At 42.2% G+C, this 25,089-nt stretch overlaps 1 protein-coding gene across 2 annotated transcripts in view; it reads left to right on the top strand.

Moving 5' to 3' along the window:
* The first annotated feature begins 15,858 nt into the window (after positions 1 to 15,858).
* The window catches only part of rasgrf2a (Ras protein-specific guanine nucleotide-releasing factor 2a), a 63,383-nt gene continuing 54,152 nt past the window's right edge, over positions 15,859 to 25,089 (top strand). For both annotated transcript variants that reach the window (XM_063211635.1, XM_063211634.1), the window contains exon 1: positions 15,859 to 16,513. In XM_063211635.1, coding sequence (XP_063067705.1) covers positions 16,238 to 16,513 — 276 coding nt within the window. In that variant the 5' untranslated portion in view covers positions 15,859 to 16,237. The remainder of the gene's footprint in view (positions 16,514 to 25,089) is intronic.

Genomic DNA, 25,089 nt, shown 5'->3' with positions numbered 1-25,089 from the left:
AGAAACTAGCACTGTCCCCAAACCTGTTTCATTTTTACATTACATTAAGATAATTATTTACAAAGATTCAGCTCTGCCTGCATCCGAGTGTACATCTTAAACTATCCAACTGATGACACGGTTAGTGCGTAATGCTGGTGCGAGTGGCCGCGCGCCCATGTGTGTGCGCAAGTGGGCATGTACAATTCAGGTGTGACGTTAGACAGTTCTGAAGGACATACAAATAAGCAATTTACCCTCCCCTTCTTTAACATATCAGTTTGCCACGAAAAAAACGATGTCAGGATACAAAAGGGAATGGATGTGTCTGTGTGTGTACTAGAGTTGGCTGCAATTGAAGTCTGAAAGGGAACATTGACTTTCCTTTGTTCATAAATTGCTGTGTAGCCTATTTCAACCCACTCCCCACAAAACACACGCACACACACACACACACTCTCTCTCTCTCTCTCTCTCTCTCTCTCTCTCTCTCTCTCTCTCTCTCTCTCTCTCTCTCTCTCTCTCTCTCTCTCTCTCTCTCTCTCTGCTCCATTAGCCTACTACCTGTCCTCTCAGTCTTAGTCAATTAACATTCTGTATTATTGAGACTACATATATTCAATCAATAAATTCATAAATTCTGAGGTGTGTCTCCTGATTGTCAAATATATGCCTGTTGTTAGCACAAGAATATTGTCTAACTGGCTTCTAATTGCCATTTTATCACACACACACACATACACTCATACACACACACACACACACACACACACACACACACACACACACACACACACACACACACACACACACACACACACACACACACCTTTATTATCCAGTTTAGAACGTCCTTGTGGTGACAGACCGTTTTCAGGAGCCCATTCCTGTTATGATGACAAGACAAGATGTGAAACAGCATGATCCTGAAAAGGTGTTGGCCTTGTTTTGTGCTTTTGTGTCGGTCATGTGACTTTCTCCCCCTTTTCTCTCCAGCCTGTTGCTGTGGGAGGATGGAATTGTAAGGTATTTGAAAGAGTGAAGGAAAAAAAAAGAGAAAATAGAACTCTGCTCGTCAGACTTCTCAGAAGGTGACAAGCGATTCAGCCGAAGCAATGCCGTTTCTATGACAACCTCTGAGGGAAAGGCAGGACGCCTGTTTAGCTGAGCTGTGTGTGCAAGGTCGTGTTTTTACAGTAATTATCAGTTGGTCACTGTATCGAGAAAAGCACGGTACTTTGCTGTGTTTCTTTCATGACTCTACATTTCTGGTCATTTCAGCTCAGCATTTAGTCCACGGGCCAGGTGAGATGTCGGTACCACTCAGAGGGGCAAAGGTTGCTTATATTTTTTGAAAAGATACATGTCTGAAGTTAACATTTTTGTATGATAACCCTTCTGGAAGTACAGCAAAGTTAGGGTTATCAGCCGTTAAAGTAACACCCCCCCATCAAAAATTAAGGTTTTTAAGATGGGTGCCTGTCTTTCTACTGGCCCTTGTTTAAGACATATAGGGATGGTTAATTTTGTTATGTGTGGTATCGTTGCGAAGGGGAGACTCTGAGCTTTCATCCGACACCTTTCGGGAACATTTTGATTAAGTATAGCCCGCCCTGCAGCTCTTCAAAGATTTACTCAGACACATTTTTTTCCATTTTCGCCGATTTCATCTTTTGTCTTTTCATACTGTGGCATCAGGGAGCATCAGAGAGACCTATTTTAAACTCTAAAATACTGTCTCGAGTATCAGGAATCTGAAAATGTATCCTTTCACTATGTTATCCCATTTTTAGGGGGTAATTTTCAGTCTTGTATCAGGCATGCCACTTTTTTGTTGCTGTTTTTTTGTGTGCTAATGTCTCGTATAGTCAAGAGGCAAGGCCTTTCTGAGACATTCTGCTGTTCGTTATCATATCTTATTATATATCATCAGGGAAGCCGACAGGAGGGGGGACAAAGGGATGTCTTGTCCCGGGCCCAGGGAGAGACGGGGCCCAGAATTGGATCCTCATTACATTGTATGTATTGAATTTGGGGTCCTTTCAGATGTCTTTGTCCCGGGCCCAGCCAAGGCTGTCAGCGGCCCTGTATATCATATGAAAGCTTGGATTGTATACAGTATACAGGTATGACCATGTATTTGGTGTACCTATTTGCATAGTATCCTATTTGCATAGCAACGGTTGCCAATTAGTTGTTATGACTGAAACTTAATTATATGTCCAAAATACCTCAAGACATTTGAACCTTGAAGATGAATTTGAGTGGTAACCATAATATATCTGACTCCACTCCACTTTTCTTTTTTACACCGCATTGTACATGACCCCACACTACTCTATCAGTTCCATGTAGTGGTAAACTGGCAACGCTTCTAGGCCATTCTGCAATTGGTTATCATAGCTCATTATACACCATATTAAAGCTTGGAGTTCACAGTGTATGGGATATTATTATAATATATTTGCTGTACATATTTGCCTAGCAACGCAGGTAAAGCATTTTCCTTACCAACCAGCATCAATGATACAGTTTCTCAGCGATTCCATTGTGTTATGATATGTGAATCCTGACTACTTGTCCTAATATCAGTGTTGTGATGCAATACATCAAGAGGTTATATACAACATCTGCAACATATGTGATAATGGCCCATTTGATATTAGTCTTCCAACCGAAATCATAGCAAATGTGTGAGAAATACAATAGGCCTTTAAACATATCGTGTCAACTTTTGTAGACATATTGTGTCATGTTAAATATGACTTAAAAATGTTTGGTTACTACATGTCAGATCTACATGTATCTTAATTTTACATGTGCTTAGCAGCAGAGATGGGAAAAGAGTTGAAGTTGTACTCAAGTGAGCGTAGGCCTATCTTTCTTAAATCTTACTCGAGGGGTAAGTAAAAATGATGTACTCATCCAAAATCTGCTCAAGTAAAGGTAAAGTAGTTCAAAAAAGTACTGAACTTAAAATGTAATTTGATGAAAAATAGTTCTTTGTTATTTTCAATTAGATGTCCTCTAGAGGCCTAGGCCACTTTTTTTGGTCTTTTATGGCTCATTTTGTGACAGGAAAGGATTGGCGCACGAGAGAGAGAGGCGGCAGCCTGGTGACCTATCGAGCAACGGTCCATGCCTAGTCCTTTTGAGATGCTCTTCATTTAGTGGTTTTGTTTAGTCAATAATGACACATCTGGTGTTCCCAGACAGGCCCTCTTGCAGGAAAACCAGCAGGTCTATTATCTACAAACCTAAAGGCCAATTTTGGTCTAGGGTAGTGGTTTGAACAGGCAGCAGGGCTTTGTTGCATCTGGTATTGGAGACCTATTGGAGAAAAATGTAAAAACTCTCTGTGATATAACACTTGAAGATCATGAAGAAGTTGAACATATTGCAAAGGAAGAGTGAGGGACAATACCATCAGAAAAGTGCAAAAAGCTCATTGTCATTGTGCACCCAAATACAACTGGTGAGGACTGTATACTGACCATTCAGAAGACAAAAATATAATTTCAGCAGGGGATGTTTTCTTGGCACACGTTGGGCCCCTTTGTACCAATCAAGCATCACTACAATGCCCCAGTCTACTTGGACATTGTTGCAGGCAGTTAAATGGCTTCTTATGGCAAAAGGGGTAGGCTACAGCCCAGTACCCAGCCAAGTACCAGCCCAGCAAGGTGTACCTAAGTAGCAGGTAAGTGTACATCTTCTTTGTGTATGCATTTTTTCTTTCTAACGTGGTATGTAGTATACAGTATACAGTATACAGTTTTATGCATAAGTCAGTATACAGGTGGGATTTCAAACTGCAACCCTCTGATCTGATGTCCATCTCCTGAACCACTACTCCACAACTGCCCCATGTGCTGTTACAGTATGTGTAACATGGCTGTTATGTAAGTGTGAATTCCACCGTTGGTTCTACTCTCTACATTTACAGTGCATGTGCAGGGAGTACTACTCAGTGTGATATGAGGTTCTGTGCTATTGTGAAATTAGCACATGTAGTAGCAGGGCAATAACAAATCCATTACATCTACAGTGACTACCAGGTTCATAGAGTTCAATGCTCAGCATGGTCTCCTATTGTAATGCACTGTACTCTACTGAACTATACACTACCGTACCATACAGTACTCTACTCTACTTCACTCTACTCCATTGTTCAGTACTGCTGCTTGGGTCTAGGGATGGGTCTCAGTGTATGCCTGGAAAGTGAGCTGCAGTTGCTCAGTTGGTACACCAACACATGTGAATACAGTACATGTATGCATGTTGCTTCATCGGTGGCATGGTGTAGTAGTTGTTGCAGCAGTATGAAGTTCAGAACTCGTGCTATCTTTGCAAAGCTCTGATGACATTGTACCCCACTCTTCCTTTGCAAACCTCTTCATGATCTTCATCTCAAATCAAGTGTTCTTGCGGAGGGTTTTTAAATGTTGCTGTAAATCATGATACATGTGGTACGACCAAGGCCTCCAGGAGGAGAGAAGTGCCGCAAACTCTCGAGTTAAATAAACAAGTTTTTAATGTGACAACGTTGTCACATTAAAATCTTGTTTATTTAACTCGAGAGTGTGCAGCACTTCTCTCCTCCTGCAAGTGTGCAACTGCACTCAGGACCCGCCAGGTTAGTGGGGGGATTAATTAACCAGTGCTCTCCACCATCCTCTTCCATGACTGAGGCACCCCAATTATGGTACCGTCCCGCTGCACGGCTCCCTTTCGGATGCCCTTTGGGGGCTGCCCCATTGCACGGGTGAGGCACAAATGCAATTTTGTTGTGTGTCGTGTGCACAGTGTGTAGTGTGTTGTGGAGTGCTGTGTCACAATGTGAATGGGTGTAGGAGTTAACTAGTTGGGCTTTCACTTCACTTTCACATGCCTACTAAAAAGGGACAAGTTAAGGGATGAGTTGCTATGATTTCAGTTGCAAGACTCAATATCAAAGGGGACATTATCACATATATGTCTGGTATATAACCTCTGGGCGCATAACAACATTGATTTTAGGACAAATATGATGATTCAGACACCATATAACACAATGAAATCACTAAGAAACTATATCATTGATACTGGTTATGGAAAATGATTTGCCTAGTTAACATTGCTCTGCAAACAGGTACACCAAATATGATAATATCTGAATATACTATCCACTCGGTTTTAATATGGTATACAACAAGCTATGACAACCAACTGCAAAATGCACCTAGAGGTATTCCTGAACTTTATGAGAAAATGGCAAAACTGTGTTTTGAAAAAAATACCATGCCTCATACAAGACTGAAAATCACCCCCTAAACATGGGATAACATAGTGAAAGGATACATTTTCAGATTCCCGATACTCAAGACAATATTTTAGAGTTTAAAATAGGTCTTTCTGATGCTCCCTGATGCCACAGTATGAAAAGACAAGAGATGATATCGGCGAAAATGGAAAAAAAATGTGTCTGAGTAAATGTTTGAAGCGCTGCAGGGAGGGCTATACTTAACCAAAATGTTCTCAAAAGGTGTCGGATGAAAGCTCAGAGTCTTCCCTTCGCAACGATACCACACATAACAAAATTAACCATCCCTATATGTCTTAAACAAGGGCCAGTAGAAAGACAGGCACCCATCTTAAAAACCTTAATTTTTGATGGGGGGGTGTTACTTTAACGGCTGATAACCCTAACTTGGCTGTACTTTCAGAAGGGTTATCATACAAAAATGTTAACTTCAGACATGTATCTTTTCAAAAAATATAAGCAACCTTTGCCCCTCTGAGTGGTACCGACATCTCACCTGGCCCGTAGACTAATTGTTCTTGTCCTGGTTTGACTAACTATAGTAGCTTTTATTATTCTCTTGCTTTGCATTAGGTGATGCAGAGAGCTATAGAGCATCAAACCTGCATCTGGTCTGTGGTCTTCTTATTTAAAGACATGAACCTGCATGGCAGCCTTTTTTGTGACTGTGCATGTGATTGAAGCGCAATTACAGTAAAGGATAGGAAGGAATATTCATGATGTAGGCATACTTGATGAGATGAACAATATGTCGGTGGGCATTTGTTTAGCAGCAGGGTAGTCTGTTTAGTGGGTATATTCATTAAGATGGCATGAATGGGTGAAATGCAGCTGGGCACACACACACACACACACACACACACACACACACACACACACACACACCGCTACAATGGCTTGAGCAGCATGCACACACATTCAGCTCATGAATGTAACAGAGAGAGATCATGAGCAGGACAGCAAAGTGCGGTAACACTTTATAATAATGGATGCAAAAAAGCATTATAAAGACTTAGTAAATAATTAACTATTTATGTACAAAACATTAAGAAATGTTTGTAAGTGAGTAGTAAATGTTACTATATTTATTTATCAAACATTTACTTTTTTATTGTAAATGAATAAAAAATACTCTGTTGAAAGGTTTGTAAAATCTTGAACATATCATTTTTGTAGATACTTCATAAAGCATTATTGCAATTTTGTAAATAATAAAAACATTTGTTAATGTTTTGTTTATCATTAGTTAATTATATACTACGTCTTTTATAGTCTTAGTCTATAATGCCTTTTATGCATCCATTATTATAAAGTGTTACCCAAAGTGCATATATGGGGTAAAACATGGCCAACATCATGATCAGCACAGATTATTTGTAAGCAGCCAGACCTTTTTTGTTGTTGCTTGAAGACGTTTTGTATCCTTAAACTGTGAACTTAGCCATTTCTTTCCAGAATTCGTGTTGCCCATTCAGAGCTGATATCCTTTTCACAAATACTTACCACCACCATCAAATTCACTGTTCATACATGAAAAGGTGGATCTTCTTCGTGTCGGCCCTTTTGAATGACCAGAAATATACTTTTTAGCTGCAAGACGTAGGTAATGTACTTTGGTCATACTAGTAAATATTAGATTATTATTTAGTAAATATTCATGAAAAGATCAAATTTGGCAATTGGCAGCACACTAGTTGCCAATATTGGCCACCATCCTACACAGTAAACCTTTACATTCCTCAATTCTTATTCTAATGTGGGAGTCAGAAGGTATTTATTTCTGGAGAGTGGCGTAACCATTTTGACAGAGACGACATAGATCAATGAGAACGTTCACAGACAGAATTGATCCTCGTCCATCTGTGGACCATTCGTGTTGTCACATGCCACTTCTTGACATGACATCTGTGAAAATGACAGCACACTGCAGTGTAGCCTACCAGAAACCCTTGGTATAATAACTACAGCGGTATTGTTTTTTTTACACACATGTACAGACACACCTGAGCCATGAATAACATTTCCCTTCATGCCCATTTATATAATCAGCTACTAGGACCTCTGACAGCTTTGGCTGGGCAGAGGACAAAGTCTTCTCAAAGACCACCACACACACACACACACACACACACACACACACACACACACACACACACACACACACACACACACACACACACACACACACACACACACACACACACACACACACACACACACACACACACACCCCACCCAATATATTCAATGCAATGTGGAGCTATATATAAGATAAACCACTAGATGTCACTATTGTGAAATTAATTCACACTTCTGTCACGCAAGTAATTTTACATTGTAGAAAAAAGGGAATATTGTATCATGCCTGTACTTTTACAGTGTGGTATTGATCACAGGTTAGTCTTGAATGATGTGTGAGCTATATCAAGGCAGCATCCGATTGTGAGTTTCAGTATAAGAGACACTATTATTGTGGACAATTTTTTATGTTTAAATTAGGTCTACTGACCCCTGCTTTGCACTTTCAGTTCAGCCCGTGCCATTAAGCATTCTTTTCTTTCTATTTGTTTGATTCTAAAAACATATTTATCTCATGGTAATACTGTGTCAACTATAGAAACAACCTGAAAAAACACCATAAAGATATTCTCATTTTACTACACAGTGCTTCCATTACATTAAATGTATGATATGACGTCTTTTTTATTAACTAAGGCAATACTTTGCACAGTTTTCCACTTGGTAAATGAAACCATATTTGTATTATCATTTCTATTTGTTGAAAAAAAAAAAACATTATCAAAACAGATTGTCATGGGTCGCCGGCCCCATTTTCAGTACTTAGAAGCGTGCGGCTATTTTTGGGATTGACAGACATACTAGTAATCCCCCATAATCCCTGAGCTGCGTGGCTGCTGCGTGGGCAGGGGAGGCAGGGGAGGCAGGGGAGGCAGGCAGGGGAGGCAGGGGAGGCAGGCAGGGGAGGCAGGGGAGGCAGGGGAGGCAGGCAGGGGAGGCAGGGGAGGCAGGGGAGGCAGGCCATACAGTAGGCACTAGGCAGAGGCTGAGACTGAGGCTGCATGGGCAGGGACAGTGGCGGTTCTAGACCAAAAGGGTGAGGTTGGCCCAATGTGTTTTTAGGGGGGGCACACTTAATGAAAAAACAGGTACTAATATTCTATTTTATATATTGTATTTTATATTAAGATATTTCAGTATAAAATAATATTGACCATTGACTGTTTAGTACAGGGGCTGGAACATGGCCCCTTTCTAGAACCGCCTATGGGCAGGGAGCAGGCTGAACAGACAAGGAAGGTTTCGCCAGGCCCAAGCCAAAGTCATCTGAAAAACATTTCCGTTTTTAAAAAACAATTTGTAAAACGATTTCCTTTGCATTTTGTCTCCTGGAGTAAATACATCCTATAAAGAAAACCATGAGTGCTTGAAAGACAAGATCAAAAGCCTAGTCAAGTTGATGTAGTTAACTTGGGTTTGGGAGCAATAAAAAACCTTCAGAGAAGGGACAGTTGGGATAAGTTTACCGACACTCCTCAGGCGTTGTTTTACAGTTGTATGATAATGAGTTAGGCCAGTGTTTCCCAACCTTTTTTGTCCCGCGTACCCCCTTAGCAACTTTTTCATATGATGAGTACCCCCTCACCCTCATTCAGGCTCTGTTCCTCTATCCCAATGTGACTACACTCAATATATTTGTTATTATTACATTTTTCCGCGTACCCCATGAGGTGTGCTCGCGTACCCCTAGTGGTACACCCTGGTTGGGAAACACTGAGTTAGGCAACATTGACACAGCAGAGGATACATCGGGCTGCATATAGAAATTAATGTGTAATGAATGTGAATATAGACATAAATGTGCAATATGATGTTCAACCCTTTTACTGGGAGGAATTTTGAAAAACTGGCCCTGTGACCAGCACCCCTCATGTAGAATGTGTACGCCTGTGTGGGGGGGGATAAAGGCATAGCCTACTCTCTAAGACCCTTTTTGTCTGTGCGTTAACAATTTCACAGTGCTCCTAAATTCTTATCTGTGCTCCTATTTTGATTTTTTGTTTTTTTCATTGCATAGACCCCTGGATGAGGGACAAATGAAAAGTGTGTTGCAAACAGAAATGATTCATTGTACTGCATTTTTTTAAATACAATGTACTACTATACATTACATGGGTAAAATCTTATGTAATTTCTCAAAACATAAATGGCTGAAATGTAGGCCTATATTTTCTCCATGCACCAATGTCATACTTTACTCATTGTTTTGCTGTTTTGCATTTATGCTGCGTGAATTTCCACGCACCCCACATTTTTTATTTTATTTTGTTTTTTGTTCTTTTTGGACTTTATTCGACTTGACAGTGTGAGAGGTGGACAGGAAGTGAAAGGGGTGAGAGACGGGGAGGGGTCGTTAAAGGACCCGGGCCGGGAATCGAACACGGGTCAGCCGCATGGTAGACGAGTGCCCTACCGGTTGGCCACAGCAGGGCCCGCCTGAATATGACAATTCATGCATCAAAGGAATATCTGTGGGCCCAGGCCAGTGAAACAGCTCACACGCAAACGCAGCTTCCAGTAATATGCACAGGCCCATTTGAACTATGATGGGAATCTGTTTGTGAAGGTAATTTCCTGATCCTCCCCCAACTCTCTCTTACAACCATTTCCTGTCACGTGACTCACGTCTTCACTCTTGCTGACAAATAATGCCATAAAAGCCCCCAAAACACTTAAAAAATGACTTTTACAGACTGGATTTGACTCTTTTTTCAAATATTTCTGTGGGGTGTTTTTTCAACTTTATTTAGGCAGGACAGTGAAGAGTGGGACAGGAAATGAGTGGGGAGAGAGAGACGGGGGAGGATCGGGAAATGACCCGGGTCGGGAATCGGAGACGTGTCGCTCGTGTAGCAGTCCAGTTCCCAGCCAACTAAGACGCGCAAATGTTTCATCAGTCATGATGAGGCAATACAAGTAGCCAGATACTGAGCCAGATTCTGTATCAGTCTTGCAGTTTGCAGTGCTTTGAAGTGCTTTTATTTACGTAATTTAACATTCATTTGCTCCTGAAATATCCACGGAAGTAATTGAAACTTTAAAAAATTGCCGCATCGATTCTGGACTTGAATTGAATCGTCCATGCCCCGCATTGCATCGCTGAATCGATTATTGTTGACACCACTAGTGTGTGTGTGTGTGTGTGTGTGTGTGTGTGTGCGTGTGCGTGTGCGTGTGCGTGTGCGTGTGCGTGTGCGTGTGCGTGTGCGTGTGCGTGTGCGTGTGCGTGTGCGTGTATACGTGTATACGTGCGCGCGCATGCATGAGTGTGTGTGGATGTGTGTGTGTGTGGATACGGATGCGTGCGTGCGTGCGTGTGTGCGTGCGTGCGTGTGTGCGTATTAACAGCTGTATCATAATCACTTGACTGCACTTTTTCCAAAGCATACGTATATGATCTGAAATATCTGTGTGTTTCCTGAAAAAATAGGCAAGCGTGTGTGCGTGTGTGTGTACATGCGTAGAGTGTGGGGATTTGTGTGTGTGTGTGTGTGTGTGGTGTGTGTTTTCTGAAAAAATAGAGAAGTGTGTGTGTGTGTGTGTGTGTGTGTGTGTGTGTGTGTGTGTGTGTGTGTGTGTGTATGTGTGCACATGCGTAGACGTGGGGATTTTTGCGTGCGTGCGTGCGTACATGCGTAGAGCATGGGGATTTGTGTGCGTGCGTGCGTGCGTGCGTGCGTGCGTGCGTGCGTGCGTGCGTGCGTGCGTGTGTGTGTGTGTGTGTGTGCGTGCGTGTGTGTGTGTGTGTGTGTGTGTGCGTGCGTGTGCTCTTCCCCCAGTTCCCAACATCACTGTAATACCTCTCCAAAGAAGATAAATATTTAGTCATAAATGTTCTGCATAATCTCAGATCTGCTCAGATTTTATAACAAAGATTAGAGCCACGGTCAGATATTTTTTTTACGATTATTAAGATTACTGAGATGTTTGTTGATAGGCCATGATTTGTTTCGAAGCAGGAGCTTGAATGTGCTTATGGGCTGCCTTCCATCCCATAACTTGGCAGGAGTTATAATATACATATATTCAGGGCCGCTGACAGCTTTTGCTGGGCCCGGGACGAAGCCATCTGAAAAGGCCCCCTCCTCAACTCATACAATGTAATGGGATCTCAATTCTGGGCCCGGGACAACTGACCCCTTAGTCCGCCCCTTTCGACGGGCTTGCATATATTATATGCTCATATTGTGGAATTAAGCAAAAGCCATAGAGAAATCACTTAGCGATAGTATTAATGTTGGACTATTGTGGAAGGACATTGTCATTTTCCCCCCACAGCTGTTGTATGTTGCCTGGCCCCCAGGCGAACATGCGTCCTGGTTTCACCCCTCCGCCCACACACCCCCTACACTCTACCACCCCACCCCAAGCTACCCCCACCTCTCCTCGGTTGCCAAAGGTTACCTGTTCTTATGTATTAAGTTCATTATGTCTAACTGTTTAACTTAAACACTTAGGGGTTTCTTTTGCCTTAAGACATGTAAAAGTTTTTATCTTTTACCTGACATGTTTCGACGGTGTTACTTCCGTCTTCATCAGAGGGTCACTAGTAACACCGTCGAAACATGTCAGGTAAAAGATAAAAACTTTTACATGTCTTAAGGCAAAAGAAACCCCTAAGTGTTTAAGTTAACTGTTCTTGTTTGAGGATGATTGGCATTGTCCATACAGTGTGTGCTGGTTGTGCTGATGATGCTGTTCGGAGTGGTCACAGCATTTGGCCAGTTGACTGGTGTAAATCTAAAACCCTGGCCATATGAGGCAGTTATACCCCTTGTGCGTGTATGTTGTATGTGTATTAGTCAAATGTCAAAAATGTATTTATTCTTTGGGTAGCCTACATGTGTTTTTTTAGACTCCATGTTTATGTGTCATGTGTCTTGTGGTTCTGATGTAAGGACAGCCATCTTCTCTTTTAAACTGCAAACCCAGTTTACCTTCGGGTACCAATAAAGTTGAACTGAACTGAACTGAATGATATGTCTTACATTATTATATGACCATTCCATAAATTGGTTTGCAACAACAGCATTCAGTGCATATGGTTAGGAATTCAAGTCAAGTCAAGTCAGCTTTTATTGTCAGTTTCTTCATATGCACAGATCATACTAGGTCAGGATAATGAAATTACGTTTCTCTCTCTATTCCATGGAAGGACATACATACACAAGACTGACATTTACAGACTGGCATCAAAGTGCAAGAAAGGACAAGTAACAGTGATGGACCAATAACACTATGTTATGCAGTTTCATATGAAATATGACATGTTTTGTTAAAGAATCTTAGAAATTACATTTGCAATATAATTAAGTTATATTTTCAGGTGACCTAGTGAAGGTGGATTCTGCTGGAATCCTTCAATATAGGGCTAAAATGCTGGGGGAAATCTTCTGTTGTGTCAGTACGGCGGACCTTGGAGGACTTTATAAAAATTTAAGTGGCCCTCAAATGAAAACGATTCCCCTCCCCTGCTGTAATTTCACTTTTTCACCTCTGGTCTTGTCTGTGGGGTCTACGCATCAAGCTGACTGACAAACCACGGATCAGGGGATAGGGTTGGATTAGATTAACTGGCTAGTTCATTTCAACAAAGCAGCCCATTTGGACAGAACAGTGGTCTAACCCTGTGAACACACCAATAGAGACCAAAGCTACCAAGAGTCACTGGAATGTGTTCATAGCAAGAGCGCACGAGCAATAAAAGAGACAGAGTGTGACCAATAAAAGCAGAATAGTACAAGCATTCCGACATTCCAATTGACTGCGGTGGCTGCCGCCGAACTGCATCATAGCTAATAAGCATAATATTCGCTGAGGTTCAACTACAAACTGTCGCTCAAATCGCCTCTTGTTTTCCAAATCGATTTGGTGGCTTCTGTCACCAGCGCCTCCATATTAAGTCAATTACTTCCATCGCTGGTGTCGCTAAAGTCTCTTCTGGTGTATTTGTATTCGTAGCATTAGTTTGACCCCCAATAGTCAGTTCAAGCCAGGGCAGTGCTTTGTTAGTGGCAGCGTAGGTGTGGCGGGTGGATCATGCCATAACACAACCACAAGTACTGCACAGCAGAGTGTGGGAGGAGGCCTCCAGTCAAAGTCAGCCAGCCCATGTAGCATAGCAGCCTGGAGGAGAGAGAGAGAGAGAGAGAGAAAGAGAGAGAGAGAGACGCTTTAGATGTGTGTAGTGCACTATATTTATACCCACTTCCTCACGCAGGTGTAGGCTGAACATGTGGTGAGTCTGCGACTGTGCGCACAATAGAGCCATTCTGTTACCCTGAAACCTGGTGTTGACACTGTTGTCAAGTCAATTATAATAATACCAAACAACAATAGCTACAGTACACCGGGCAGATGGTTAATGTGGGTGTTTTAAGCGGCATTATCAATGTCTATTATGTTCCATCATGCCATATTCACAACAGCGTATCATCAGGGACACCAACAAGGGGGGGACAAATGGGTCAGTTGTCCCAGGGCCCAGGGAGAGGAGGGGGGGGGGGGGGGGGCAGAATTGGCTCCTCATCACATTAGGTGTGGGACCCTTTCAGATGACTTTGTCCCGGGCCCAAGCCAAAGCTGTCAGCTGCCCTGACGGTCCTCATCAACATTATATGTAAAGGCCACAACAAGGTTGTCCAAAGAGCACTAGACGTGGAGAGATCAACATTATATGTAAAGGCCACAACGAGGTTGTCCAAAGAGCACTAGACGGGGAGAGATTAAGCGATAGGGGCTAAAGTGACGGAGATCATGTTTACTATGTTGCCATTGGGCCGTGGCAGCACAGTAGGCCCAGAGATTCTTTAAGTATATAGAGATATGCCAATGTAATAGGTTGCTATGGGCACCTAACATGACCAGGTTCCGGTCTGCCTAAAGGGGCGTGTCATAATACTCCAAGCATTGAATAGAACAGTCCTTAGGTCTGCCTAGGTCTGCCTAAAGGGGGATTTCCCCCCCTCCCCCTTGAAATAATAGAACCCGGAAACAATGGGCCAATGGAACCTCTCTCTCTCTACTCTCTCTGGTAGGCCTACACATGTGCATCATGTCTGCATGAGCCACTGAAAACTGGTGCTGCCCCCCCATCCTCCTCTAATCCCTACTTTCCCCTTTTTCCCAGAATGCTTAGCGTAGGGGCCATAACATCTGACCAATTCTGCTAAAGCATTGGTCCGATCGCTAGGGAAAATCCACTTTATAGTGAATAAAGAAATAATAAAATAAAATAGGAGCTTGTCAACAATATATTTTTTATTAGCTGCAGTAGACACACATGTTTGCACGCATACAAGCATGTCATAATATACATACATGCATACATACGCACGTGTGCACATCAACACACTTAAAAAGAAGCTTATACAGTGTCATATTTCACAGAGGTGAAAGGCTACTGTTTTGCAATGTATAAAACCCTTAGTCAAGTCAAGTCAAGTAGGTTTTATTGTCAATTTCTTTACATGCACTGGTCATACAAAGAATTTGAAATTACATTTCTTGCTTTCCCATACAGACATAGACTAAATCTAGGTAAGGACATAGACAGTATAGACATAGACAGTACTTATACATGGACTTAAGACAGTATGGACATAGACAGTGCTCATACAGACATTTAAAGTGCAAGACTGGACAACAGAAGACTTGTAGAGGACATACATTAAGAGACATTGTTGTGCTTTTGTGCTTTTCCTAAAAAGTCCTTTATAGCGTTCTGACATGGTAATAGTAGCATTTGAAGAAAAATAAATATTAAAAAGGTCTGTCAAGTACACCAGCAGCAGTGTGTGTGTGTGTGTGTGTGTGTGTGTGTGTGTGTGTGTGTGTGTGTGTGTGTGTGTGTGTGTGTGTGTGTGTATACCCTTAACGGGTATAGTACGATTATATACAATAACTCTACATTAATGGTAACAGCAACGTTTCAAATCCTTTACCACAATGTTGCTCTTTAAAGTGTAATGGGTGGGGGGTCAACAGTGACAGTCATCATGAGGTCACCCAAGAGTCAGAAGTGGCCTTTCTGGTGAAATTAACTTGAGCGCCACAAGGCGGCGAAGAATATTATATGACTATACATAGGCCTACTTATGGCAGTCTGCTCATGTAATTGTTGTCTATCATTGTCTGTAGTACACATGGTTACAATGGCATGCTTCATGAATAAACATTGATCAGAAAAAATAGGTTAAGCAAAACATAATTAAGCCTCAATCCGCATTATAACTGTACACTATAGTAATGCCTACATGCAGATATCTGTTTTTTCTGCAACAGTTTTTAAATGTTTTTTATGTCTTTTCAGTTACAAATAAAACAGATCTTGGGTATGGTTTAGAAGACGAAGCAGGCGAATGCATGGCCAGTTTTGAAGAATTATAGTCAACTTGTAGGCCCATTGTATTCGCGCGCGCACAGCTCGAGCTTGCGCGATGTCAGACGGAGAGGAGAGGAGAGACCTGCTGTCTCTTTAAGTTGGTGTCAAAGCCGATTACCGAGGATCTCGGTCGTGATTCCGTCTGTTCACTCTAGATCTATTTTTGTTTTACGTCGATGGCTGCACGTTCAGATTTTATTATTTTACACTTGTGATATTCAGTTCAGTTTTTGCATACTTTTACGCGCGTCTCCAGAGCCAGGTAAAATGTGCTGCTTATTCGTTCTTCCTTCAACAGCACATCCTTGTGGATTGTTAATGCGATAGACAGCGCACCAGGCACGTCAACTTTCCACTGTAGCCTGCATCTTACCTAAGACAGGATTACCGCCGGGTAAACAACAATTCCAAACTTTCTCTGCTCTTCACCGGAGTATTGAGCATCTAAAGGACTATGTGGTCATGCGAAACGGTTTGACTTGCAGAGACGGACCATGCAGAAAAGTGTTCGGTACAATGAGGGGCACGCTCTGTATCTCTCCGTGATTGCGCGTAAAGAGGGAACCAAACGTGGCTACTTGAGCAAGAAGACGACCGAGAACAGCCGATGGAATGAAAAGTACTTTGCACTTTACCAGAATGTTCTATTCTACTTCGAGAACGACCAGAGCACGCGGCCGTTGGGCATCTACTTGCTCGAAGGTTGTTCGTGTGAGAGGTCGCCAGCGCCAAAAGTCTCATCAGTTGGCAAAGATGCACAGGACAAGCCGGTATTGCCATTTTATTGTATTACGCATGCCACTGCTATGGAACTTAGCCTATTTGAGAATTTTCGAAATTATTCTTCATATTTTTGACGTTCCATTCGTCAAAATGAAGTGAAGTGAAGATAACACCACTCATGCGAATGGGGTCGGGAAGTTGATGTAGATTACGTAAGTGATTTAGCTACCGTACAGTCAGAGTGTGGGCACTGGTTAGGTATCCTATTGAGGCGGGATGGTGCCTTGTGCCTACTCGTTGTTGACGCCAGGAACCATTGCAACTCAAACCGTGTCGACAAATCTTCTACAGTCTATGCAAACTGATATTTCAAGATTGCAATATTTAGAAAATATGTGGATTAGAGTCACCGTATGCCCCGGGTATACCCGCACTCTGTAAGTCTATCATAAAAACAATTAGGCCTATTGAAGGGATAAGTTGACCAAACATTCTTTTTTTCACACCAATACATCACATCCAGATCAGTTATGTGTCCAGTATCCTTGGCCATAGTTGCCTGTTTCAGACGATGGTTCACACTGGTGCAAAGCAATAGACCTATGGGATTTCCCAGGCTATTGCCTTTGAGCAGTGGTCTCAACCTTTTTTTGAAGAAATGCTACTTGACCTAATCATAAGCATGCCAATGCCCCCATCCAACAACATGATGAGAGAAAACAGCACATCCTAATGATAATTATTTTATGTATTAGGTTATATGTATTATTGATTATGCTGTATGATTGTTAGAATTATGTGAGGGCTTCCAATCTTCCAATCCAATCTAGGCCTTTCCAACAACTTCATCTGTGACTCTCATCTGTCTTGCTCTGTCTTGCAGTATACATGGGTTTCCCGTTTGTAAACAATCCCTGGCTGCGCGCCCCTGGCTGTGCACTCTTCAACCTCTGATTGTTGGAAACTGCTGTCACTCAAAAAATGCGCTCACGTGGTTGGCTGCATAGCACCTTGCCCCTCCTCACAGCACGAATGCTTGTAAACGGGAACCCTATGTAGTATATCATGAAAGTAAGTATTGCGGTGTGTATAGTCATGGGATTTTTTTTACACAGCCCCTATGGCCTATTGCCCCACAATCATTGTCCAAAACTGTCAAAAAACTGCAATACTGCAATACTAGACAGTAGGTATAATATTTTCTACACCCAGATGTTGTAGTCAGTCATGTTTTTTTCCCCCCACTATCCTTTGGCTCTCGCGTGTCTGTTGACATCTGTCTTGACAAGACACAGGTGACAAAGAGTTTTGTTTGCCTTGGTTCACTGCCAGGACTTTTGAGCAAGACTAGGCATCTTTTGGCTATAGGTTCATCGGTGATGTACTGTATATAGTGCTGCCTCTGACGGCGTCAGTTCCCTTCCAGCTGGACAGAGGGTGAGGTGAGCTCCCACCCAGACAGAGAACGTGACAAGTGTGACAGGCCCTGCTGAGGGCAACAGCTGTGTTTTCCCACTATGCAAATCAAACTGTTGTACCGCTCTTGTCAAAGTTGTGTAGACTTCTCCTAACAAGGTTGTATTTTAAAGTCATTATGAACTCAGATTGTACTATTAGATGACAAAGTCTAGGCAAAAGTGTAGTGGAATATTCAAGGACCTGAGTTGCATTCTTGGCACGTTCTGCAAAACGTCCAACAAGTCTGAAAATACAGTAGTGAAACTGCATATTCATGAACACTTGACTGGTTTAAAAGGCAACACACCCAGAGTGAACTCCCTGCTGTTTTCTGCATAATAAGTACTGTATTAGAGATCAAAGCATGGTGCCACACAAATTGCATAGGCCTACATGTTGGTGAGATCCTTTGAAATGGTCAAGGTCAGCGGTCAGTTTCCCCCAGGGACCCTATATCCTGGGACATTCCCAGACTAAAAAACGAGACATTCTCTGATCAAATACAACCTGTCCATGATTTTTGGCTGAATTGACTATAGAAAGAAGAATGCTCCAGGTTCCTAAGGATGTGATATGCATGGGATATGCTCCAAATGTTCACCTCTGGGGTGTATCCATCTTAGAGCAGGGACACCTGGCTCTACCTACTGGCTGTGAAGACATCTTACTTGTCAATGTAAATTTAGTTGTGAAGGCAACTGACCTTTTTGGAGCTTGATGTTTTCATCTCTTCACCTGGGAGGACTTCTTCAGGTGTAATGGGTCCTTTTCATCATGTGACATCAGACAGATTCGTTCGAACAGGTATAAGTCGAGGTGTATAAAGCAGAAATAGCCGTGCTGATGTAATTACAAGACTAGTCCATTGTATTCCATAGTGTATACCCCAGTTATTCCACTGTAGTTAAAGGGACAGTTTGGTCAATTTCAACATGCAGTTCTATCGCTCACGCTACCCTTGACTTGTCAGTACCTGGTGATGCCACATTTTTCGGCTCAGCCCTTTCCGAGATATGAGCAATTCTAATGGGGGCAGCGTTTGTTTACATTTTAAAAAAATGTAACATAGGCCAACTCCAAATATTTTCCCAAAAGGTACTGCTGTTTGCTAGTTGTCTGCTGATGTTTTATAACCTTTTGGATGTTTTTGGGAATAAATAAAAATGTTTTTTTGAAATGTAAACAAAGCGCTGCCCCCATTACAATGACCAGGATCTCGGAAACGGCTGAAGAAGAAGAAAAAAAAATCTCAGGCACTGACAAGTCCAGGGTAGTGTGAGCATTAAAACAGTGTGTTGAAATTGACCAAACTGTCCCTTTAATGGGGTACAGTGTGAGTACTACTACTTTTACATTCTACACCTTGGGGTACAAGTTGACATAGGTGACATAAATTAGGCAAATACATGTCTAGATGAGACTTCATTCTGTCTCTAAGCAGACGTCGTTTGTAGGGGTGGGTACTGACGAAGGGTTAACGATTCAATGCTCATCACGGTACACATTCCACGATGCGATTCTATCATGATGCATTGCGATTCATGTATTATTGCGATATTTACTTCAGTAAATATGTAAAAATACAGTTTATTTGTCTTTTGCTGTGTAGCTTTCATGAGTCAATTTATTTTACTTAAACATTTTACAATCTTTGAGCGAGCTTTCAGTACAACATAAATACTACCTACTAGTCTCTACTGAACAAATTGAACCAATGGCAAATTCAATTTTACTATTATTAAATAATCGATTGTCATGAATCAATGCAGTATATCATGAAGATAAGTATCACGATACATTCTCATGAATCGATGCAGTATATTGTTCATACATATACGTATAAGTATGGTGATTCATTGTCATGACGATCTTTGGCACACCACTAGTCGTCTGTCTTGCTTCACTTCAAAATGGAACTTGTCTGACGTCATGTTGAAAAGGCCTTATATTAGTTCATGTTTTGTTGGAATCAGAAGATATTCGTCTCTGGAGAGTGGCCAACCCCTCTTCACATTACACGGGGCACACCGTGGCTCTCTTGATGGCATTTGTTTCTTTCTCCTCAATGAAAATCCATGAGAGCATTCTGATGACACATTGGGCAGCAGGGGAAATTACTTTGCAAAACTGTGGTCAAAACCAGGATGCCATTTTTGTTGTGTTTTTTTTAAACGCCTAGGGCGGTTACACTGGTGTGAAGACGGCTGAACATTTTTCTCTCCTTTCATCTCTCATCTTTCCCCCTTTTTTGTCCTGCACCTGGTCTGACTGAGAATGGGTACACACGCGCGCCGCACACCCAATTACTCATTCAGCAGCCCAAATAAGTGTCTCTCTTGGTAAATGGGAGGTGGGTGGACAGAGTTGGACATTGGCAGGCATGGGCATGAAATTGGCATCTGTAAATTGGGTCCAGATGAGAGGGACCCTTTTTCGGGCACGTCAAAGCGTTGGGCATCAAAGTAGCCTGCACATTGGCCACAGTAGCCAGCCAGCCAGCCAGCCAGCCATGAAAGAGTTTTTTAGGCTGTCTGTCCAGCCTGAGCCATTGATGTGATGAATATGGCTTTGATTCCGCTCCCCCATCGGCCCTATTCTCATTCAATCAGGTGTTCCTCTGCTTATTGCTTATGCAGGGCAGATGATGCAGGGCAGATGAAGCTTACCTGTCATTCATGCGGCATCACAGACAGATGGATGAGATGGATCACTCAGTGGATATTGTGCACTCTGAGGCCGACCGGGTACTTTAAGTTTGGGAAGCATATTTATTTGTGTGTGTGTGTGTGTGTGCGTGTGTGTGTGAGAGAGAGGGAGAGTGTGTGCGTGCGTGTGTGCATGCGTGTGTGTGTGTCTCTGTGTCTTTGTGGATATTCAATTTAAAATTGTGTGCACCGCACAACTAAAGAAGTAAAATGTGTGTGTATGCGCGTCTGTGGGGTGGGCTTATTTGCGTTTATGTCGTTGTGCCTGTGTGTGTGTGTGAGAGAAGTGTGTATGTTTGTATGTGTATGTTTGAGACTGTGTGTGCGAGCGTGTGTGTTTTCATGCTGTCTCGCAAAGTAATGAGAATGAATGTTAGGCTGGAAAATGACTTCCTGTTGTCTCCCTCTCTTCCTGACCTCTGCAGTCTTATCAGGCCACATCTTTCCTTCTTTCTTCCCCACACTCAGATCTGCTGCTTTCTCTATTTATTTCTCTTCTCCTCTTTACTTTGCTCCTCTCCTTTCCTCTCCTCTCCTCTCCTCTTAACTTTGCTTCTCTCCGCTCCGCTCCTCTCCACTCCTCTCTTCTCCTCTCCTCTCCTCTGTCCTCTGCTCTCCTCCCCTTTTCTCTTTACTTTGCTCCGCTCCGCTCCTCTCCTCTACCCTCCGCTGATCTTCTCTCCCATTTCTTTTCCTCTCTTCTCCTCTCTGCTTCTCTCTTGCTTTCATTTTCTATTAACCTCAACTGCCATTAGCAATGTTCTCTCATTTCTTTTCAGCCTCTTCTATCTAATTCATGGCTTCTCTTTTTCCCTTAATTCTGTTTCCATTTGCTACAGTAAAGCCTTCCTTTTTGTCCCATGTTCCCTTGTGTTTTCTCAAAGTAAAAATAGAAGTTAAAAAAAAAATACAGAACCTGCCATAGTTTGCTTCCTACACAAGTGACTTCACTGAGCAAATGGTCTTCAGCTGCTATAGAATGATGTACTTGATTCGGCGCTAGTTGGATCAAATTAGGGGGCTGGGGTGTCCTTTTTTATTTTTTTTCAATGACAATGTATAGCCACCTCATAGGTACAATGAAACAACTGGTGTAACATCTATGTAATATCATATGAAGAGCTCTTTTCCAAAACGCTATATCCACCATTTTTGAAATTTTGCATTTTAATATTGGAATTGACTGATAAGTAGTCCCATCATCTATTTGTGAATTCTTGTTCAAATGTTTTGAGAAAATGCTTTTTAAACCTCTATAAAATGCATTTTGTAATGCAATTCAATGGAATGCCCAATACAAAAATATCAATTTCCCAACATTCTATAAAATGGATATATCTAATTTTGGAAAAGAGCTCCTCATACAGTATGTACTTACACCATACATTTCCTTTGGCTACCTTGAATCCTGTAAGGGGAACTGAACTGTCCCCAGTAATCAAGTTCTTCCCATGACCCTATTCTTAGAGTTTGTCACGGACTGACCTACACTACTCTAGACCACCACAAGACAAGAAACATGACTGCTTTGACTGCTGTGTGCATGTGGGCACCTGTGTGCGTGCGTGTGTGTGTGTGTGTGTGTTTGTGTGCGTGTGTGTGTATTTGTGTGTGTTGTGTGCGTGTGTGTTTGTGTGTGTGTGTGTGTGTGTGTGTGTGTGTGTGTGTGTGTGTGTGTGTGTGTGTGTGTGTGTGTGTGTGTGTGTGTGTGTGTGTGTTGGTACTGAATTTGACTGTATTTTGTCTATCTATACGACATGCACATATGTGCAGGTTTGCGTGCCAGGGTTGGATTTACAGAGGAATCCTGACTGTACACCTCTTGGGAAAACAACAGTATCTCTTGTCAGAGGTCAGATCAGAACACATGTGTGGGCAACAGAATATACAGTATGTTTGGGGCCAGGGTCGTTGGCAGCTTTTGCCGGGCCTGAGACAAAACTATCTGAAAAGTCCACCTCCTCAATACATACAAGGTAATGGGGTCCCCAATTCTGTGCCTCTCCTTTCTCTGCGCCTGGGACAACTGACTCCTTTGTCCCTCCTGTCAACGGGCCTGTGTGGGGTAGCCATGACCTAATCTGGCTAGGGAGTTGATCTTAGGAACAAAAAGTTACAGATTATTCTAGCACCAGTACTAATAGGAATAATATGCCAAGCCCAACCCCCAACCTGGCTCTAGGAGATTGCAATCAATACCGTGTACCCAGGCCCCTAGGCTACAGGTTGCTGTGGGCCCCCTAGAAGGCAAATTTCACAAAACATGTAGACAGTGTCATATTTACGAGCTGGAAATTCATGATAACATGTCCAACTATACTCAACATGATGGATGAATTTTTCAATATTGCATATTGTCACAATTATACAGTTTTTCACGTTTGGGCAATCAGGGGCCCCCTAGCAGGTGGGGGCCCATAGGCTGCAGCCACATCTAGCCTGTGCATTAATTCGGCACTGCCTGTACCTAAGTCACTTTGGATAAAAGTGTCAGCTAAATGTAATGCAATGTAATGTTTCAATGTACGCACCAAATCCTAGACAGCACAGGCCCACAGGCTGCTGACTAATGCCAGGGAGACAGTGTTTGACGTGATGGAAGTGGCAGAGTGCTGTGGTGGAGCTTGTGGCAGTAACAATGAAGACGTTGGCTACGGAGCAGTATGGGGTGCATTCTACAATGGTAAATCAACACTGAGAGACTATAGCAGCAATGCTAGGAGTGGTAAATTGGACTCTCTCATGCCTCTTTTCCACTGCCGGTTTTCTGGTAGGCCTACAGCTCGACACAGAACGGCTCGGCCGCCACTTTTTGCTTTACGATTGAGCTGTGTCGTGCCTATTCAAAAAGCAAAAAGTGGCGTCTGAGTCACACTGTGTCAAGCTGTAGGCCTACCAGAAAACCGTCTGTGGAAAAGAGGCATTAGTGTGTATTTAACACTGCAATGTTGGCTGGGTACACTGCCCTGCTAAGGCAAAAGGCAGTAACTTCAAATTTTTCAAAAATGAGTTTTTGTCATATTTGCAATAATAAGCATCAGTTTTATCATGTGAACAAACATGGAGTTTGATATCAGTTGTTTTGAGGGTAAAAAAAGGTGTAAAGTAAAACAAGCTGAAAATCCTCAGGGCAGTCTGCCTCTTCGCCATGCCCAGCCTCCTGCATCCCAGACAAATTGTCAGTAGAAGTGGAGAAGTGGAGTGCTACTAGTAGTATCCCTCAAAATCAACTGCTGGAAATCACCAACAACATTCATGATTTTCAATGCATTTGCCCACATAATGAAGTTTTTTTTTTTTTACTACTTCAATCAACTGCAGTGCCTGCTGGACCAAGGATCTGTTTCCTCTCCAACCCATATCAGTGTTTTCCACAGAAAAATGTTTAAGTCAAGGTGGGAGGGGGATGTGCCGGTATCAGATACAGTACATGTGACATCATTTGACAGTTGTGCAGTTACATATGAAATAAAAATACCTGAAAATAATGAATACATTTTATGAATGCAAAGCAACATTTGTAGGCTAATGAAAACTCAGGGTAATATTCTGCAGGTGGTCTATGTAATTTCAACTCTACAGCTTGATGTTTACACAATATATATATATTTTTAAAGATTTTTTGGGCCTTTTATGCCTTTATTGTGACAGGACCGTAACAGAGGGGAGAGACAGAGGGGTAGATTCGCCAAATGACCTGGGCCAGAATCGAACCAGGGTCGCCGGCGTAGTAACCCAATGCCCTACCGTTAAGCCATGGCAGGGCCATGTTTACCCAATATTGAGTAGAATTAACCCTGCCAATGGTAAAAAGAGTAAAATTAAAGGGACACTGTGCAGGATTTTTTGTTGTTTATTTCCAGAATCCATGCTACCCATTCACTAATGTTACCTTTTTCATGAATTTTTACCGCCACCATCAAATTCAAAGTGTTCATTAGGGCTGGAAAAATTGCACTTTTCATACAGGAAAAGGGGGATCTTCTCCATGGTCCGCCATTTTGAATTTCCAGAAATAGCCATTTTTAGCTGTAAAACTGACTGTACTTGGGCCATACTAGAAAATATTAGTTTATTACTTTGGAAACTTTCATGAAAAGATCGAATTTGGCAATAGGCAACCCAGTTTCAATGAGCAGCATAGTTGCAGTACCTTTTTTGACCATTTCCTGCACAGTGTCCCTTTAACACTGTTTTTAAGCAGGATCGAATGTTATCTGAATGCACTTAATTTCAACTCTTTAAGAGTTATATTCACACTGTTTTTTTTAAGTGTACTGGAGATGGACTTATGAGTCTACTACACTGTATGATATCTGCGTTTACTGTGACAGCTGGATTGGGACAGAGGATTGCTGTCTGGTTTTGATCATGGCCTGTTCATGGCATTTGTTTAGTCATGGCATTTGTTTAGTCCAGGGGTGGGCAAGTATTTTGGCTCAAGGGCCACATTGGGTTTA

Source organism: Engraulis encrasicolus, chromosome 12 (assembly GCF_034702125.1).
Source record: "Engraulis encrasicolus isolate BLACKSEA-1 chromosome 12, IST_EnEncr_1.0, whole genome shotgun sequence".
Taxonomy (NCBI): Eukaryota; Metazoa; Chordata; class Actinopteri; order Clupeiformes; family Engraulidae; genus Engraulis; species Engraulis encrasicolus.
The sequence above is the reverse complement of the archived record's forward strand: the minus strand, read 5'-3'. Positions and strand labels throughout refer to the sequence as shown.